A 16,908-nucleotide genomic window follows, 5' to 3' on the forward strand; every position below is an offset into this window, starting at 1 on the left:
GGTGTGGAGTGGTAGTTAGACTCGAAAGAGAGTTGAACTCATGAACTGTTTATGAAGTGCTGGATTTTGGGTGTTATCTCAAGGGGGCAAATTAGGTTCCTCTGTATTTAGCAACTCCATCCCATCTCAGACCATCTATGTGAGTGCAAAGGAAAAACAGGAATCAAAACAATGTGGACCTTAAAAAAGATAGGGCATGCATATCACTTTTTCATATTCGCTTTAATTCTTGGGTGTGGAAACTCTTCTTCTTTTTATTTATTTATCTTTTTTTTTAAGGGCCAGGTAGATCCAAAGAGGGTTGAACTCATGATCTCCTAATGGCGAAGTGTTGATCCGGAGGTGTTCCTATTTTCATGAGACCAAGTGGGTTTTTTTCTTTTTTTTCAAGTGTTTACCACCCCACCCCACCCTACCCCACTCCACTCCACTCCACTCCACTCCACTCTAATTATCCTTACTATGCCGGTCAAACAAGTGAAGAGCATTTAAAGCTTTTTTGGCTAATATGGCAAGAGATCGTTGTTTAGTCATGTGGCTCTGCACCAGCGTAGGGCCAACAAGAATATGCGTAGGGACATCAGTATAGATGAATTTTTTAATTTCATGGGAGGACAAAGGAGTAATTTTATGTGCTCTTGTGCCCTGATAAGAGAACCATGGGTTAAGAGAAACTAAGTCTTGTTTTGGCTATTGTTGAAGCTCTAGGATACCTTTTTCCAATCTAATTAGAGGGTCAAATCGCTTGGATGGAAATGTTTCTCTTATCATCAGGTTAAGACACACTGATCCCCTCTTTTTTTTTTTCAGCTGAAGTCCAAGTTACCCCTCACTAAAGTCATTTTATTTGGATCCCAAATCTACTAAGGTTTTCTGCCCCAAAAAAAAAAAAAAAAGTCTACTCAGGTTTCATTAAATACCCAAGAGTTTAATGAGCAAATGGACCTCAGCGCGACGATAGAGTTGTTCCATTGGGACTTAGTGGTTGTGGAATTAAAGTTGGAAAACATTCTCTCTATTAAGTGAGGGTAAGACTACATACATTATGACCCTCCCTAAACCTCACAATGGAGGGAGCCTTGTGCACTAGGTATGCCCTTTTTAATAGAATAGACATTAGCCATGTCAACGTTCAATCAAGTTGGTAGTCAAAGTTCTAATCATCGTCAAGATAAAATATCTCCACTTCCATGTTTATCTATTTGGTGCATTTAAGAAAGAAGAAATTAGAGAAACTAAGAAAAGGAAAACGTGTTCTAGATATTAACAAAATATTAACAAAAATCTGGCAAGTGTATAGTTTAAGAAAGAACGTTACAAAAGAGTTTTAAGTACCTAAAAGGTTCCTACAATTGTAAGAATTTCATGTGGATTTAGATTTTTAAGTACCTAAAAGGTTCCTTATGGTTTAAATTAATTTCAAATACCTAACTTTCCTATATATATAAAGAGTAGGAGATTGCTCATATTTCCATATATCATCTTCATAAGCTCCCTTTAATCATCAAAACATCCATATTAATGGCGAAGATGAGCAGCAGCAATAAGCATCTTGTTTCAAAAGTCCTAGTCCTGGTGTTACTTATTCTGGCTATAGGTATATATAGTTCTTCAATTCTCTTAATATTGACTCACAGCTTATTGCTTTAATCTCTGTGTAAACTCACTCACAAGTCACAAGACACAACCATTTCGATAGTTTTCTTAAATTTAAACTAAAATTAATAAGTTTTAATTCTTGCTTGTGGTGGTGCATTAATTAATTGATTGATTGAAATTTATAGAAATGGGGCCAATGGTGGGAGAAGGAAAAAGGACTTGCGTTCAGCCGAGCAAACACTTCCAGGGCCTATGCATAAATGACTCCAATTGTGCCGATGTTTGCATGACTGAGAAATTTACAGGAGGCCAATGCCATGGTGCCTTTGGACAATGCCTTTGCACCATTCTCTGTGACTGAAGAAACCTAGTCTTCTAAACTATGTAGTCTATTATTCTACAGAATAAAAATGGATGCAGTCTTTAGATGAGACTCAGAATATATGTATCATAAGGAGATTACTTACTTTGTCAATTAATGAATAAAACTGTGTTATTCATGTTTGTAATACTAAATTAAAATAAATAAATATAATAATGTTTCTACTTTGTTAATGTTCATTACAGTTTCACTCTTCTATCCTTCTATGTATCTTTTCTGCACACTTGAAAATTAGTACAGTTTGGAAGAATAAACAGATGGGAAAAGGAAGATATCTCAGAACTGTTTCACTTTGGATATGGGTTTGAAGGTGTCAAACTATCAGAGAGATTGCAGGAGGAGAAGGGAAAGCTAGGAGAGAGAGTAAAAATGCAGTAAGGCTCCATTTGGTTGCAAGAAGTTAAAATATATTTTACCTAACATGTTTAAAAATTAACATTCTTAGTAATGATTCTTTTTAGATGTAATTTTCGTTTGACATTTTAAATATAATCTCTTACTATTTATTTTGCATGTGAACAAATTATATGTACATTTGGACCATTGGATATAGATGACATGGTCAAGATTAAAAATGTCGAATTGAATTTTAAAGTCTAATTCAATCAAATATCCTAGGCCCTTTGGTGATGGCATACATTTCATGTATATCCATGAATGTGTACCATTACGTACTCTAGACATTATTTTGCATTCTCCGAGTGGGGATAGATGATTTGGATTAAAAACTGTAACAATAGATAACTCAGATTTAACTTGTGGCCTTGAGAAACATCACCCCACATTGTTACATAGATAATGGGATTAAAGGCTATCTTTGGGCCCAAAATTAGACCCATCCCATTACTGGACTGGAAAAATAAAAACCAAATCTTGTTGACAGCAGACCATCAAATTTGAGCCTAATTAGGCAAACCCTTATCAGTTTTGTTGAAGACCTTGTTGAGTCATGGACTCATGGCCCATCCTTGATGGACCTACAGCCTATGTTCATGAGAGCACGAGGTTGAGCCAAACCCGTGGGCCACTCTGACAATTAGCATAGCTACTGCTCTCCCTTAAGTGTCATCTACTGGTCGAGAATAGATCCTCTGCATGTACGTTCATGTGCCAATAATCGTCCTTTTTGTTTTCATAAATACCCTTTTTCACCTATTTAAAGGCAAATAAGTGAGACACGTGTTGGTACCTAAAGTATACATCCAGGTGAACATACATGCAGGGGATCTCAACTCCGACCGGTCACCGTGCCATAACTATATTAACATGGCAATTAACAAAATAAAACATGAAACAAAAACGCAAAAATGGTGGTAGTAAGCATATTAAGAAACGTAAGGGAAGAAAAGAACCAGTAGCCATAAGAAGCGCAGCACGAGAACGAGCACTGCTGAAAACAGATGCTTGCAGACCTCCATTGATGTCTTAGGGCCGGGGGGGGGGGGGGGAGAGACTCTAAGGAGGTGTTCCCATTCAATCAGCACCGCCAAATGGTCATGGGGATTCATGCTATACAGACCTCAAAAACCATCCAACGGTGGATACACTAATGGTCCTAACATTTTAACCATGTTGAGGGCCTATAGCCTTTTGGAGTAATACTCCAAATCTTGTTTGATGGGGGGCTTCCGTGGCCAGAAAATGGACTCTGTTTCAGTATACTATAGCCTCATATTGATAGTAGCAGAGATCATTGTTTTTCTTTTGTTTTTTACTTATAATTTTAGGCCTACTGTCACCATTGCCCACAATTGCATAAATATCTCATGTTTACAGATGCCAATGTAGGCTGTGGGTGCTAATTTGAGCATCAGGAAGAAAAAGATCAGTATCTAGGTACAGATCTGAAACCAGTGAGAAACCATTTTATTCACTAGTTTCAATCAACCCTGTCAGAGGAATATGAACAAAATCTCTTCCAAGTTTCAATTTGTGGTTGGAATCCATCAAAATCTCAACTTCACAGTGAAACCTTGGTGCCAATAGCACTCATGGAGGCCATGTTCACACTTCAATTAAATTCATGAATGCTGCGGGATTGTATGTACCAAGATAAAATAAACCCAAAGATTGATCAAACAACAACTGCACCAATGGGGTTGATAGCCTAGTGGTGAAAATGCCCTCAACCCATCACCACTCGAGTCGGCTGGTTGTGGGTTCAAGTCTTGGCATGCCCATTATTGCCCATTAGTCCTACAGAAGCGTTGCTTGCCGTATAGGGGCTTGTCCTGGGGGCTATGATCACTACATATAACTATCCAGAAGCACTACCAATCTCTAAAATATTCAGAAAGATCTACACCTTCCCTTGAATACAAATGCATCGCAAATCAGTTCACCAAATCACTAAAGGATATCAAATCCAAGATAATTATCAGAGCTTTCAGATATGCAGCAATCCCGCTTACATTCATATACCTATTGAATAATAATTACTGTAAAAGGCAATTTTCTGTACACAGGATATGTGAAACTAAATAATACTGGCCCTCAGAGTTGTCAAACTTTTAGGTATGTCATTACATGATTCCTCCCATCACAAAGCGCTTTGTCACAAGATTTTCCCTAAGAATTATATCAGTGTCTAGAGAGACGCTTGGAATGACACAAGCCACAAGACCCATTGCCACCCCTAACACGTACAAGTAGAACTCCCGACTTGAATATGCCAAAAAACATATTCTGGATAACAGCAAGAAATCATAGGACGTTTTAACACATTTTTTATAGAAGTTTTCTTCTGTACAGAGATGATCAAGTGTTCAATCAACTGGGTTACCAAAAGTAACACGAACCTGAATAAAACAACCAAACAAGACGGGACAAGGAGAGTTCAAATTTGCTTCATTTTTTTTTTTTTTTTTTTACCTCTTATAAGAAAATAACATCAACTGGGTTACCAAAAGTAACAGAGACGATCAAGTGTTCAAAAGAATACAAATCCAATTTCCTTTTTTATTTCTTATGCATTCTTGAATCAGGAGAATTATTGTGCAGAGCTGACAAAGGAGGTCTTGGTGAATCAGGACCACTAAAATCCAGCATCCCCTCAAAGGAATTAGTCATCCTGGGGCTAGATTTTCGCTTGTTCCCCTGCAGAAGAAAACAACAAATAATAAATTTGAATTCATATCATCAAGGCAGAAAAAACTTTTGGTTAGATAGATATGATGCAGGGAGAATCTCACCTTGCCAGAAGCACTGTTTGTATGTTTTCCACCAGATCCATGATGGTTCCTTTCTCTGTTGCACTGCCTCAATAATTTCTTGTTCTCCTCATCCAAGATGTTATTTTCTTCAAACAAAACTCTCACCTAGAAGTAAACACAGTTTAGTCTAGCATTGACATGAAACCAACCGTCCATGGAGAAAATTCTTCTCACCTCTTCTTCAGCTCTGTTTAGGTTAATTCTGAGATGTTCCTTGTCTGTCTTCAGTGCACTGACCTCAGCAGCCAATGATAGAACATTTTTAGTTGATGGTCTCAGGCTGCAAACAACCACAACCAAAATCTCAAAGGTTAAATAAAGGTGAGAATTTTCCATACAATTTTGAAAGATAAGTTGATATGAAAATGTCAATCTCATTTATAAACAATCTAACCAACAGTTTCAAGCTAAGAAAGATAAATTAGAAGCTTATCAGTAAACAGAATACTTCTATCTCTTTGAAGGTGAACATGAGTGAGCTCTTTCTCAAAGAACACATCACAAGAAACCAGAAGCACGACTTTTGGATCTACAATGTGAAGCATGAACAATCTTCTACATGACCTAATATATGAACTTCCTTTAATATTATACAGTGAAATATATCAACTTCTTTTAATATTATATAGTTAAACATAAGATCTTTGGTCTATTTAATCAGTGATCATCATATAATCCGTTTGTAGTGTTCTTATTTCTAATTTTTTTGGTTACAAATCATATAAACTACTATGTACTTCAATAAACCATTGTATCTTTTGTGCCATGGAATGGTTTAGTATGCAATCATCGACAGATTTTGAACAAGAACTACATATAGTTTGTAACAGTGGGTGCAGTCTTGTGCTCAGTGGCTATTAAACAAGGAAAAATGCCTCACCATTCCCAAATCTTGAGCAATCTCTGGCAGGATTCAACTTCACTATTTTCTTCTAGAAAAGTATGTGCATTAGCTGCAATATTATCATTGCCAATCAAAGAGGCTACCAAAGAATCAAGCAAATGTCTTTCCGAGATTGTACTGACTCCATTATCAACCTTCAAAATAACCATGGTATACATTTGTCAGTGTTCACAAAGTTTAATATTAAGGGTCTCATTTAAAAAAAAAAAATAGAATATGATAAATTGAAAGAAAAAAGTAAATAAACAAAAACAAACAAGACAAGAAAAAAAAGAAACAAAGAAAGATATTCCTCAGAAAATTTAATGTGATAGGTGAAGCTCACTAATGGCGAAACAGGGAAAAATATGATCTTAATGTTTTAATGCATTGATTCATTTTAAAAAGGGAAAAAAAAAACTGTGTACCCCAGTAAGGAGACAGATTCATAAAATCATATGCACAGCCATATTGCAATTTTATGATGAGTACTGAATGAGGCACAATCTGTGTTTGCTTGTAAAGATACTTAGGTTTCAACATAAATAGTTATAGATCAAGAAGATAATCCCAAGGACGCCTTGGACGCCCAAACTCTATAATTTAGGATTTCCTCTGCCTATACCAATGTTTAGCAACAAAAACCGTCCAATCTATTATGGATCTATCCCTGCCAGGCTATCACCTACCTATAGTTCAGAAGGTCAAACTTAACAATATCCATTATTCATGGTTAAGTCTGAGGAATTTTAAGAATTTCCTCTGATAGGACATGGCTTGTTTATACAAGTACAGGAAATACGCTTGACTGGTGTGATGAAAGCAAACAGGACCAGTGTAAACCATCGACTTAATAATACAATGTATCTTAAAAAGTAATATCATAAATTGAGAAGCATAAGCATAATACCTATACAAGAAATCACGATTTTCTACGGGTGACGAAAAATTAGTAGATGGGTCATTAAACTGCATTCTGAAATACCAGGTTTCAATATTCCAGAATTTAGACTTTGCAGCAATTTCCCCAAAAAAAAAAATGTGTTTCAGAAGAGTAAATCCAAGAACTGATGAAAATATTTAAGGATAATGTAATTATAGATATCAAACTAAATATGGATATGCCAAAACATCTAAATTCTTTCACCACTAGGAAGATAAAGCATTCAGTTAATGTTCACTTTATAATCCACCACTAGGAAGAGATAACGCACTGAACCTGGTGGTTTAATCAAAATGGCATCTCACACAAATATTATATTTGTAATCATAATTCATTCATAAGATTAAAAGCAACTTTTCCTATAAATAATTTAAAATAATCAGGATTTTTGGATCTCACAGGCATTGAAGCTGGTATATGTGACCTTGCCATTTGACTCTCCGTTTTTGATGAAGAGAATTGGCTACAAGAACAAAGACTACTGTTACATCCTTGAAAACTGATTGTTCAGAATCACAGAAACAAAAGGACAGAAGGCCAATCATGCAGAAAGAGTCGGAAATCAAGAATTCCAACAAGGACAATCCCATGTTGCCATGAAATCCCTTATACCTGGCAAGCTCAAGTTCAATTAGCCTCTCCCTCAGAAGTTCCAACTCTTCAACTACCCTTGATTCACTATCCTGTGATCAAAACCCACATGCACCACGAATTGTCAAGATAAGGTTGTCCAGAGGATCAGAAAAAAACACAAAAAACGAAAGCTTAGAAGATACCCTCCGTGTTTTGCACTCTTGTTTATAAAAATCCACTTCCTCTGCAAGTTTTCTCTGGTCCTCCTCCAATTCCATGACACGAATCTCAGCCTCCTTGGCCCGTTCATCCGCTTCGTTCCCAAATTCCATCAAAGCTTCTCTATCACGATCATACAAGGAGCACTCCTTCTCCCACCTCGAACACTGACTCATTAGGTTAGCACACTCCACTGCCAACTTCTGATTCTCTTCTACGAACTTCTTCAACGCTTGCGCGTTCATACTCGCTTCAGCCTAATCATAAACCATCCAAAATCATTTCAAAACCCTGATTAAGGAAAAAAAAAAACAAGTAGTCACAGAAGGAATACAAACCCTAGCACGCTCAAGTATTTCATCTTTCAACTTTAATCGGCTATGCAGATAAAAGTACTGATCCTGGAGCCGTTTCATCGCCTCTTCAGACGCTTGAAGCTTCAACTCCAACGTCTTCTCTGACACTGGAAGACCAAGCGAGTATTCTATGGATTCTTTGATGAAAACATCGACTTCTTGAGGAACCTCCATTCTCCGATCTTTAAAACCCTAAATCACCGTAGCGTTTCTCCGGTCTCTTCAACAGATCGAACTTCGAACTTTTTGAAATTCAAAACTCTAGGGCTTCTACCACAAACACAGATACAGATCAGGAAACCCTAGAAATGTAGACTCACAGAAGGAAGAAACTAAGAAAGAAGAGAAAAAAGATCGAAGCCGAAGAAGATTTTCGCCTTCTCGCAGGGTTTGGTCGGAAGCGAAGCAGGGCGAGAACGAGGCGTTCGGTCGGGAAAATGACCTCTTTTCTTCTCTCGTCCGCTTTCAATACAATTTAAATTTGACCGTTGACAGTGGTTTCCCATTTCAAATCTTCGTGAGTCGAAGGCACCTGAGAGGTCGAGCAACGGATTAATTCACTGTGTACAGGATTATCCAGAAGTTCCTGTAAATGAGTATTTTATCCGTCAGATCAGAACCTGAAATAATTTGATCCGAAACAATGGTTCCATGCTTGTTGTAGATTCTACTTTGACGGACAAAAGTTTGTAAGGCGTGTCTTTCTTAATCATCTCATTTTGTTCTTTAATCCCAACGGGTGAATTGAATGCTTGCTCAGCGTGCGCCTATGGTGCTATCTTACGCTCTACAAGAATTACGCCATCTCGCGCTCCCCGCCCCCATTTTACCTTATTCATGACAAATGGGAAAATAGCCAACGCACATAACATTGTATACAGTGGGTGACAATGTTTTAAAACTTTTTCACCAAAAAAAAAAGACAATGTTTTAAAACTTGAGATCGATCTCAATCGATATTGATCTAGATTAGTCTCTCAAATCGGATGGATTTATGCTTATTTTTTAAATCTTTTATCTTTAGATCGTACTAATAGATTGGCATTTGATCGATCAACCAATATTGATTCAATCTAAGATATTTTGTCAAATCCAATCTGATTTGTAAACAATGTTAAGAGATGATTTGACATACAAACCTAGCAGCTCAATAGCCCCAACCAATGGAGAGGCTAAGATTAGATGGGCACAAGGGTCATTTCAAAAGGAGAAGGAGAGAGCGAGAAAGTAACATAGGTTAGGCACCTTAACAGCATGCGAGTGTTTTTTGATATTTCTACCTCCTTCACCCATTTCTCTCTCTCTCTCTCTCTCTCTCTCTCTCTCTCTCTCTCTCTCTCTTATGGGATCCATGCTTTATGTTTTGGTGATGAAACAGTCTTTTGGATGATTATTGAGATTACTTATTTTTATGTTCATAAAAGGTATAAACAAGCATCAAAGACAAAAAAAATCCATGGAAATCTAAAAGGTTTATAGGCAAGCTTTGCCAAAGATCCAAGCTTGGCAAAGGGAGAAAACAAAGTCTTGGAAGCACTAAAAAAAGAAGAAACTTCCATAGCATAGGAAGTTTTGATGAGATAATAGCATAGGAAGTTGTTCTCAATTTGTAACATCTTTGTGGTCCTATATCTTCTCTCACACAAAAAAGAAAAACCAAGTTACTAAAGACTTAGATTGGCACATCCCAACACTATTGAAAATGAATGTGTAATCACAAGGAAGAATCCAAGCAAACAATTACAAACAATGCAAAAATTTTAATTTGGTTCTGTAAGATTGCGTACATCCACTCGAGAGAATCAAAAATTTTTCACTAAACGTTAAAAACTCTCTACACCACTTTCCACCTCAGAAAGTGATCTCCCTTTTGCTTGTGTCTTGGCTTTTCTTCCCAAAGACAATATATAGAAAACCCTGAAATCTTAATCCCCACATAATTATAATTATACCTTCATACACGTAATAGACCACAAAGCCAACCCAATTACAAATTTAGATCAATTATAACTATGTAAATCATTACAAAATACAAGGCACACGATACAAAAATAATAATATCACATCAAAAGTAGGAAATCAGATGTGGAGTCTTATCTGTACTTTGGGTACCCTGGTACTTGATGATTAGTTTTTGAGGATGAATTCTACCTAAATCCTTAACAAGTGAAGCATCAAAACAAGGTTTTGCAGTGCAAAATGAAGGTAATTATTTTGGAGGATTTTCGGAATGTATATCTAATTTTATTTGAAGACCCACCTTGACCATAGTTACGGAAATCAAACTAACTAAACCTTATAGTTTTAGCTATCCAAAGTTGACTTCTCAACAAGTTTGCATAAGCCTGTGGTCCTAAATGTAATGTAATATTTATCCTTCCACACAATTTTAAATTTTCTGAAAGCTTCTAATTGGGCACTTTCCCAATATGAATAAGCAAAGGGTAAAGAGAGAGTATTACATTAAGCACACGCCATGATCTCTGGCGACGTGACAAATTATGGCTTAGCCATGGTAACAGAATTAAACCATTTGTGTTCATTTCTCATTCTCCATCTGGTCGCAAAGGAAATGAAATTAAAATAAAAACTTTCGTAATCATAAAACTTAACATGATTGTATAACGAAATTCAGACATTTTAAATCTCGTTATTAATTTTTTTTTTTTAATAACTTGTAACCAAATTCCTCGGACTTATGAAGGAAAAAGATTTTTACACCAATCATGATTATAAATTTTTCATTTTCTTTTTTATGTTTATTCATCACTCTTTTCTCTACCCTTTTTATCTGTAACCAGACAGAACCTTATACTTCGTTTGGTTGCAATGAAAATTTAAAGATAAGAGAAGTGAAATTTTCATACTTTAAATTTTACAATCACATCTCTAACAGAAATTCTTCAGACACCATACCAACCTAGTGATCACTACTCCCCTTCATTCTCTTCCAAGGAGAAAAAGAGATGACAAATATCACACATTTGAAAGAAAAAAAGAGTACATGAATTACACAATGGTTTACCCCAAACCCCTACCCATTTCTGTATGTACGAAATTCAGTGGATACACACACACACACTCATTTACAGGGTTCAGAAAATAATAAGCATTACATTGCCAAGAAGAAAGAACAAAGTGTTCCTCCGATCAGGTCAGAGGGGTCAATCCTTCAAATATTTGCACGTTAACTTTGCATTGTCTCCCCATGGAATGATACCCTTGCCTCTTCTCATACCCCTTTTCAAACAGTTATTGGAGTCAACCCTTTATACGAACCTGTCAAACCGAAGTGTCAGAATTAAAGTTTTTCAACTTTGAGAGGGGGTAGTAGTAAGCAAGAAGAATACACACATCAACAATAGATTTCAGCATAGTTGTACATATCAGAACAGGTACAATCAATTAGTCATCCAGAAAGACACAAGAAGACATCCCAAATTACATACATCCCTCAAGGCAAGCAGCAACTTACTACGGTTCTTATCCCAAACCCTCCCTTCCACGGCCAAACCCAAATTAAGAAGAAATTGAAAATCTGAACCACTTAACCTTCAATTACACAAGTGAAATTTCATTGGTGCTTATTGGAACCAACAACAGTATATTGTGAGCAGATCTACACAGTAGACAAATATGTACCTATGGTTCTATCTCCAAATAATTAATACTTATTATTGTCAAAATTTCAACTCCAAACATCTTAGTTCTTTATGAACCACAGTACCAAATCTATTTATTTGTATATATTCATTTGTCTCCATTTTTCCTTTCCTGATTCCCAACTGAGAATATTCACTGTCAATGCCTCAGAAGTACTGAATACAGAAACTTACCCATAAGAGATGCTCCATGTAATAATGGATCATTCAATTTCTCCTGCAGTCTCAATATAATGGGAATCCATCCTTTGTTGCACATCTAAATGCTACCATTTCCCCTAATTATTTATTTTCACAAATATAACAGGGAAACAAATACAGCATTCAGTTTCCCACAATGCCTTGGTTCATACTAGAACCACACAACCATATACAGATTCATACAGCTCTCGACACTACCAAGTATGAAATACAAATTTAAGAATTCACAGATGCTCCCCATCACCTTAACAAACTGTGGGCGTGCCTCAAGTATATGAACCCATCAGTCAATAGAACATCACTCAATATTTACACAAAGCATGTAAAGCCCACAATATCATTTGACATGACAGGACTTGTTATAATCAGAGGCATTTGCCGTGGCCCAGGCCAGAACGTCAACCAGATGATCCAATATCATTGAGTGCCATTTGCCACCATATTTGAGCATTGAAAAGAGAAAAGTTAATTGCATGTCGCAACTGCTTGCCCATATGATAATTCATATATGCACCATTAGTGCCACATGTATTAACACAATAACATAGTGAGAAATTTAATCAGAACATGGTAATAAAACCAAGAACTAAGAGGGAAAACTTCTATGATAAGAGAGAGAGTTGAGAGTTAATTAAATACTCAGGAACAGTGTTTCAGAAGAGGAGGAAATATATAAATATATATGAATAAGAGAGAAAAGAGAATTAAGAAAATACTTAGGAACAGCATGCTGCAGAATGAGATCTTTCTGCTGGTCTGTCCACAAGAACCATCCCTGCTGGATTCTGGGCTGGCTGAGCTAGAGGCAATTTCTTAGCTGCTCACGTCAAAACAGAAACCGATGTCATAGTCAATCATAATAGACCTAGAGAGTTACAAATCAAAGAATGTACAAACAAGAGGAGAGGGGAGAGAGAGAGAGAGAGAGAGAGAGAGAAACTATCCTCATCCAACATGCAATTAGAAGCAGCTTAAACATAAGCCTAAAACAACTAGATGAGTCCATTTTTCTTCATTTTAACCTCTCTTTTGTGCTTCTTTAATTTTTGATTTCCATATAGGATCCATGTAGCCAAACTCATTTAGTTGGGATACGGATATGACTGTTGCTGTTGTTGTATTAGTAATTGAAGTAAGCCAGGTTGGATGAAGATCTGTTATGTACCCAGAAATGAGACTTTACCTACTCAGTCAGTTCTATTAGATACATCATACATGTGGGAGGATGAAAGGCACAGATTCTCATCACAACCACAAAATCCAACATTTGCAGCACATGTTTTGGTCTATGGTATTTCACTATATCAGAAAAACTATATGGATGACCTAAGGCTAGCCTGCGACAAATGCACACCACTGCCCAACACTACATCCTTCCCCGCCCCTCCTGATATTACAGAATCCTCTGAATTACATGCATCATGCTGTTTCTTTCAAATTGGTTAAGGCTCTCTAAATGATCCTTGAATAAATTGTAGGGATCATCAGAAAAAGCTGAGTATAACATCAGAACCAGCTACACAGAGAAATAAGAAGGGTGCGAATAGTTTTAAGGGAAATACATATAATTACACAAAAAAAGTTTAATTGGTAAGGAGTACAAAATAAATTTTATAGTATCACATAAGAACAAGGAGAAAACAAAACAAACCTATCTCATAGAATATGTCATTGACATTGATAGCAGTTTTAGCAGATGTCTCCATGAAGAAAAGACCATTTTCCTCTGCATACACACAAGCCTCCTGTAACAGCAAACATTAGGAAGCAATAATACAGGTTAGGAGAAAGCACTAATTTGGACAATAATGATACACCACAGAGAGTACAATCGCACAGTCATATGGAATGAGTGTGTGTAATATAAATCATGTGGTAGCAAAAAAAATTCAAACAAGTTTATGCATTAATGACAAAGGGAGATTAGATACAAGGTTCAAACAGTCTCTTTTACTTGTTTTCTCCAATGATAAAAAATGTTATACTACCTATCATGCAGAGGCTTGGATGAAAGAATTATAAAACCTCTAAAAAGAAAGGAAGATACTACAGACTATTTTGGCAGGTATTTCAGAGTTAACTACAAGTATATAATGCACAAGGCAAGAAGAATTTGCAGAAATAAGAATACTAATTCCCAATCAGTTTAACATTAAGAATAAACAGTCGATAAGGAACAAATTTAAACTCAAATTGCAGTCAGAATTATCACAATTTATATTCTTCTACTTAATAACCTCTGGTAGTTTACCGCAAACTGTAGGAACCAACTCTGTTCCACACGAGTCATAATTTCCAACTACTAGCTATCCACACACACACTAAGAAATTCAATCAGGGAGGTCAACTATTAAAATTTTCTGGCTTTTTGAATCAAGTTGCAAATGTACACTCTTCACAGATTGTATAGTCCGAAACAAAGAGGACTTGATCGAATAGAGAAAAAACTAAGGCCAATGGTTACCATATAGGAAATGGGGTAGGAGTTCTCCTTATCAGCTAATAGGAAAAAATCTAAGCCTCTCAACTCTCACAAACCTTCACTTGTATACCTCTCCCACTAAAAAGGAATTGGGAAATGTAAGCAACAAGAAGAGAGTCTATGAAGGTTGCTGGAATAAAACATTACTCTCATAGAAGATTTTTTTTTCCATTGAAACCCATTATTCATTTTGGAATGTAATGAATACAAGCAAATAGTCGTTGATCTCTACGAAACAACGTATCTATCTCAACTTCTAGAGGTACCACCATTGTCCAATGTAGTAGGACAAAACTCTAGGATTCCTACTGTTGGGGAGGAAAAACATATGTGCAAGCATTTACTCACACCATTTTTAGCGTGCCTTTCCAAAAGGCTTCAATCCTAACACATTGCAAGTTCTTATTTTGGCCCCTCTTGAAACTCAGTTTCCCCAAAGGACTTAGAACTGCTTTTAGGATCCTTGTAGTATGTATATATTACTCCCTCCTTAAACAATAACAGGTTTACATATCTGTATTCTGACACAATTTGCATCGAAAATAGAAATTCCAACACCAAAAGGAAAATTTTGAACCATCCAGGTAACATGGCTCCTAACAAGGGTAGCGACATATCTTTTCTAGATAGAGTACTCTGTTGCGATACATCAAATAGTAATTAAGCAAAAGAGAAGTGCCAAAACCCCTCTACTTTATATCCATAATCCAATTGTAAGCACATCCAGAAACTGGAGAAGTCAAATTAGGTAAGTTACCTCAGCTGTCACCTTCCTTTTATCTTCCAGGTCAGCCTTATTACCCGCAAGTGCCATAACCATGTTAGGATTGCCTGGAGTGAAACAAAAAATCATTAGTATAACATGAACTAAATGGATGACCCCTGAAACTCATAATTCCTGATTACACATGAAGAGCGGTAAGAAAAAACACTAATCACCCAGACATTAAGGAAAATAGTATCAGAAGCAAATGAGAACCGATGCCATAATCTCTATAATTAATTAATATTCTAAGGTCAAGAATTCAATGAAGAAGTCACTCATACCTTGTTTCTGAAGTTCTTGAACCCACTTCTTGGCCCTTGCGAATGACTCCTGAAATTTCAAAAAAAAAAAAAAACAAAATCAATAAAATAGCATGATCCCACCTCAGTACGAACACAGAAGAATGAAGTAGCTATGGAAAATGTAGAATCTACCAGAAAAGAGAGAGATGAAACATTTAAAGCAATGGACAAGACAGAAGTGGCAGAATAAGATCAAATAAAGTCAGACCGTGCTAGTAATGTCGTAGACGATTATGGCAGCTGCAGCACCTCTGTAATACATGGGGGCTAAGCTATGGTACCTCTCCTGCCCGGCCGTATCCCAAATCTCAAATTTCACCGTGGTATCATTCACCGCCAGTGTCTGCGAAAAGAACGCAGCTCCGATTGTCGACTCCTGCCACCAAGGAACTGGAAATTCAGAACAAACAAAAAAAAAAAAAAAAAATACCCTAAAAAAAAAAAACCAAAGTTATCATCCCGAACTCATCATCAAGTCATCGAGAATAAAAATCACCTGGAATTCGAGGAAATGGCCCTTGACGAAGCGCAAGACAAGGCTTGACTTCCCAGCTCCCATATCTCCAAGAAGAACCTGCGATCGGAACCGAAATTCATGAATTACTAACTTGTGACAGAAAAATTCAGAATTTTAAACAGAAGAATCCGAAATGAAACCCTAAAATTCGATTTGACTCACAAGCTTCGCATTGAGATTGTTATTCCCGATGGTTGCCATTTAAATTACTGATCAAAGAAGATCGAAGAATTACAGAGCAAATCGAGAGAAAAACAGAGGCTTTTAAAAATTCGATAGATTTAAATTCCACGAGAAGAAGTCGAGAGAGATCGGAAATATCGATTGTAATAAAAAACCGAAAGTGCAAAGCAAAAGAAGAATAAGAATCGTCTCTCAGGAGCCGGGAGAAGACGATATGATATTGTGGCCGACCCGACCCGACCCGAACCGATGGATCCATTGATGCCGTCTCATCAATTTGGCGTGACGCGTGAAGTAATAGGACAATTGGAATACCAGGAATGCCTACAAATTAAAATTGGGTTTGGATTTGGCTTTGAGTTTGGGTTTGGTGGAGCCTGCCGTTCCTAATGTAAACGTGAGGATTCCGCTAGGTAAGAGGTCAAAGTCAACTATCCAGATTTGCCCCTTCTAGATCCTAGACCAAAATTTTTGAGGCATTTGTCTTTAAAGCAATTTTTTTGGTAATGGAAGTCTAAAGCAATTGAGGGCTTTCAACATGCCTTTCTTGTTTATCTTCTTTGTTGTTATTAATAGAAGGATATGAAATTATTATTGGTGCGTGGCCTTTACATTAGCTGAGATCAAT

General features: G+C 36.6%; 2 protein-coding genes and 1 long non-coding RNA gene across 3 annotated transcripts; 1 reads left to right on the forward strand and 2 right to left on the reverse strand.

Annotated features, from left to right (window-relative positions):
- The first annotated feature begins 1,482 nt into the window (after positions 1-1,482).
- LOC122088173 lies at positions 1,483-2,148 on the forward strand. The gene is made up of 2 exons (XR_006143009.1): positions 1,483-1,597; positions 1,785-2,148. It is a non-coding gene; the product is annotated as an uncharacterized LOC122088173 (long non-coding RNA).
- A 2,541-nt stretch (positions 2,149-4,689) lies between these two features.
- Positions 4,690-8,661, reverse strand: LOC122093890. The gene is made up of 8 exons (XM_042664439.1): positions 8,150-8,661; positions 7,796-8,068; positions 7,632-7,702; positions 7,419-7,482; positions 6,074-6,231; positions 5,368-5,473; positions 5,173-5,298; positions 4,690-5,077 (listed from the first exon to the last, which is right to left on the reverse strand). The coding sequence occupies exons 1-8, from the start codon at positions 8,339-8,341 to the stop codon at positions 4,940-4,942; spliced, it is 1,128 nt and encodes a 375-aa protein (XP_042520373.1). The 5' UTR covers positions 8,342-8,661; the 3' UTR covers positions 4,690-4,939.
- Positions 8,662-11,134: 2,473 nt separating this feature from the next.
- Positions 11,135-16,450, reverse strand: LOC122090278 (ras-related protein RHN1-like). The gene is made up of 8 exons (XM_042660049.1): positions 16,260-16,450; positions 16,077-16,154; positions 15,789-15,956; positions 15,560-15,608; positions 15,270-15,343; positions 13,682-13,775; positions 12,747-12,847; positions 11,135-11,446 (listed from the first exon to the last, which is right to left on the reverse strand). The coding sequence occupies exons 1-7, from the start codon at positions 16,296-16,298 to the stop codon at positions 12,747-12,749; spliced, it is 603 nt and encodes a 200-aa protein (XP_042515983.1). The 5' UTR covers positions 16,299-16,450; the 3' UTR covers positions 11,135-11,446.
- Positions 16,451-16,908: the final 458 nt, after the last annotated feature.

Source organism: Macadamia integrifolia, chromosome 2 (genome assembly GCF_013358625.1).
Source record: "Macadamia integrifolia cultivar HAES 741 chromosome 2, SCU_Mint_v3, whole genome shotgun sequence".
Classification (NCBI taxonomy): Eukaryota; Viridiplantae; Streptophyta; class Magnoliopsida; order Proteales; family Proteaceae; genus Macadamia; species Macadamia integrifolia.

What these genes read in the sequence shown, in the direction of transcription:
- LOC122093890 (XM_042664439.1), bottom strand. Translation starts at nt 8,341, where the DNA reads ATGGAGGTTCCTCAAGAAGTCGATGTTTTCATCAAAGAATCCATAGAA. An exon ending in ATATACCAGCTTCAATGCCT is followed by an intron (nt 6,232 to 7,418) that starts GTGAGATCCAAA and finishes GTTATTTTGAAG; the next exon opens with GTTGATAATGGAGTCAGTAC. An exon ending in TAAACAGAGCTGAAGAAGAG is followed by an intron (nt 5,299 to 5,367) that starts GTGAGAAGAATT and finishes GTTTACTTCTAG; the next exon opens with GTGAGAGTTTTGTTTGAAGA.
- LOC122090278 (XM_042660049.1), bottom strand. Translation starts at nt 16,298, where the DNA reads ATGGCAACCATCGGGAATAACAATCTCAATGCGAAGCTT. An exon ending in TCTACGACATTACTAGCACG is followed by an intron (nt 15,609 to 15,788) that starts GTCTGACTTTAT and finishes TTGAAATTTCAG; the next exon opens with GAGTCATTCGCAAGGGCCAA. An exon ending in AAAGGAAGGTGACAGCTGAG is followed by an intron (nt 13,776 to 15,269) that starts GTAACTTACCTA and finishes TTGCTGTTACAG; the next exon opens with GAGGCTTGTGTGTATGCAGA.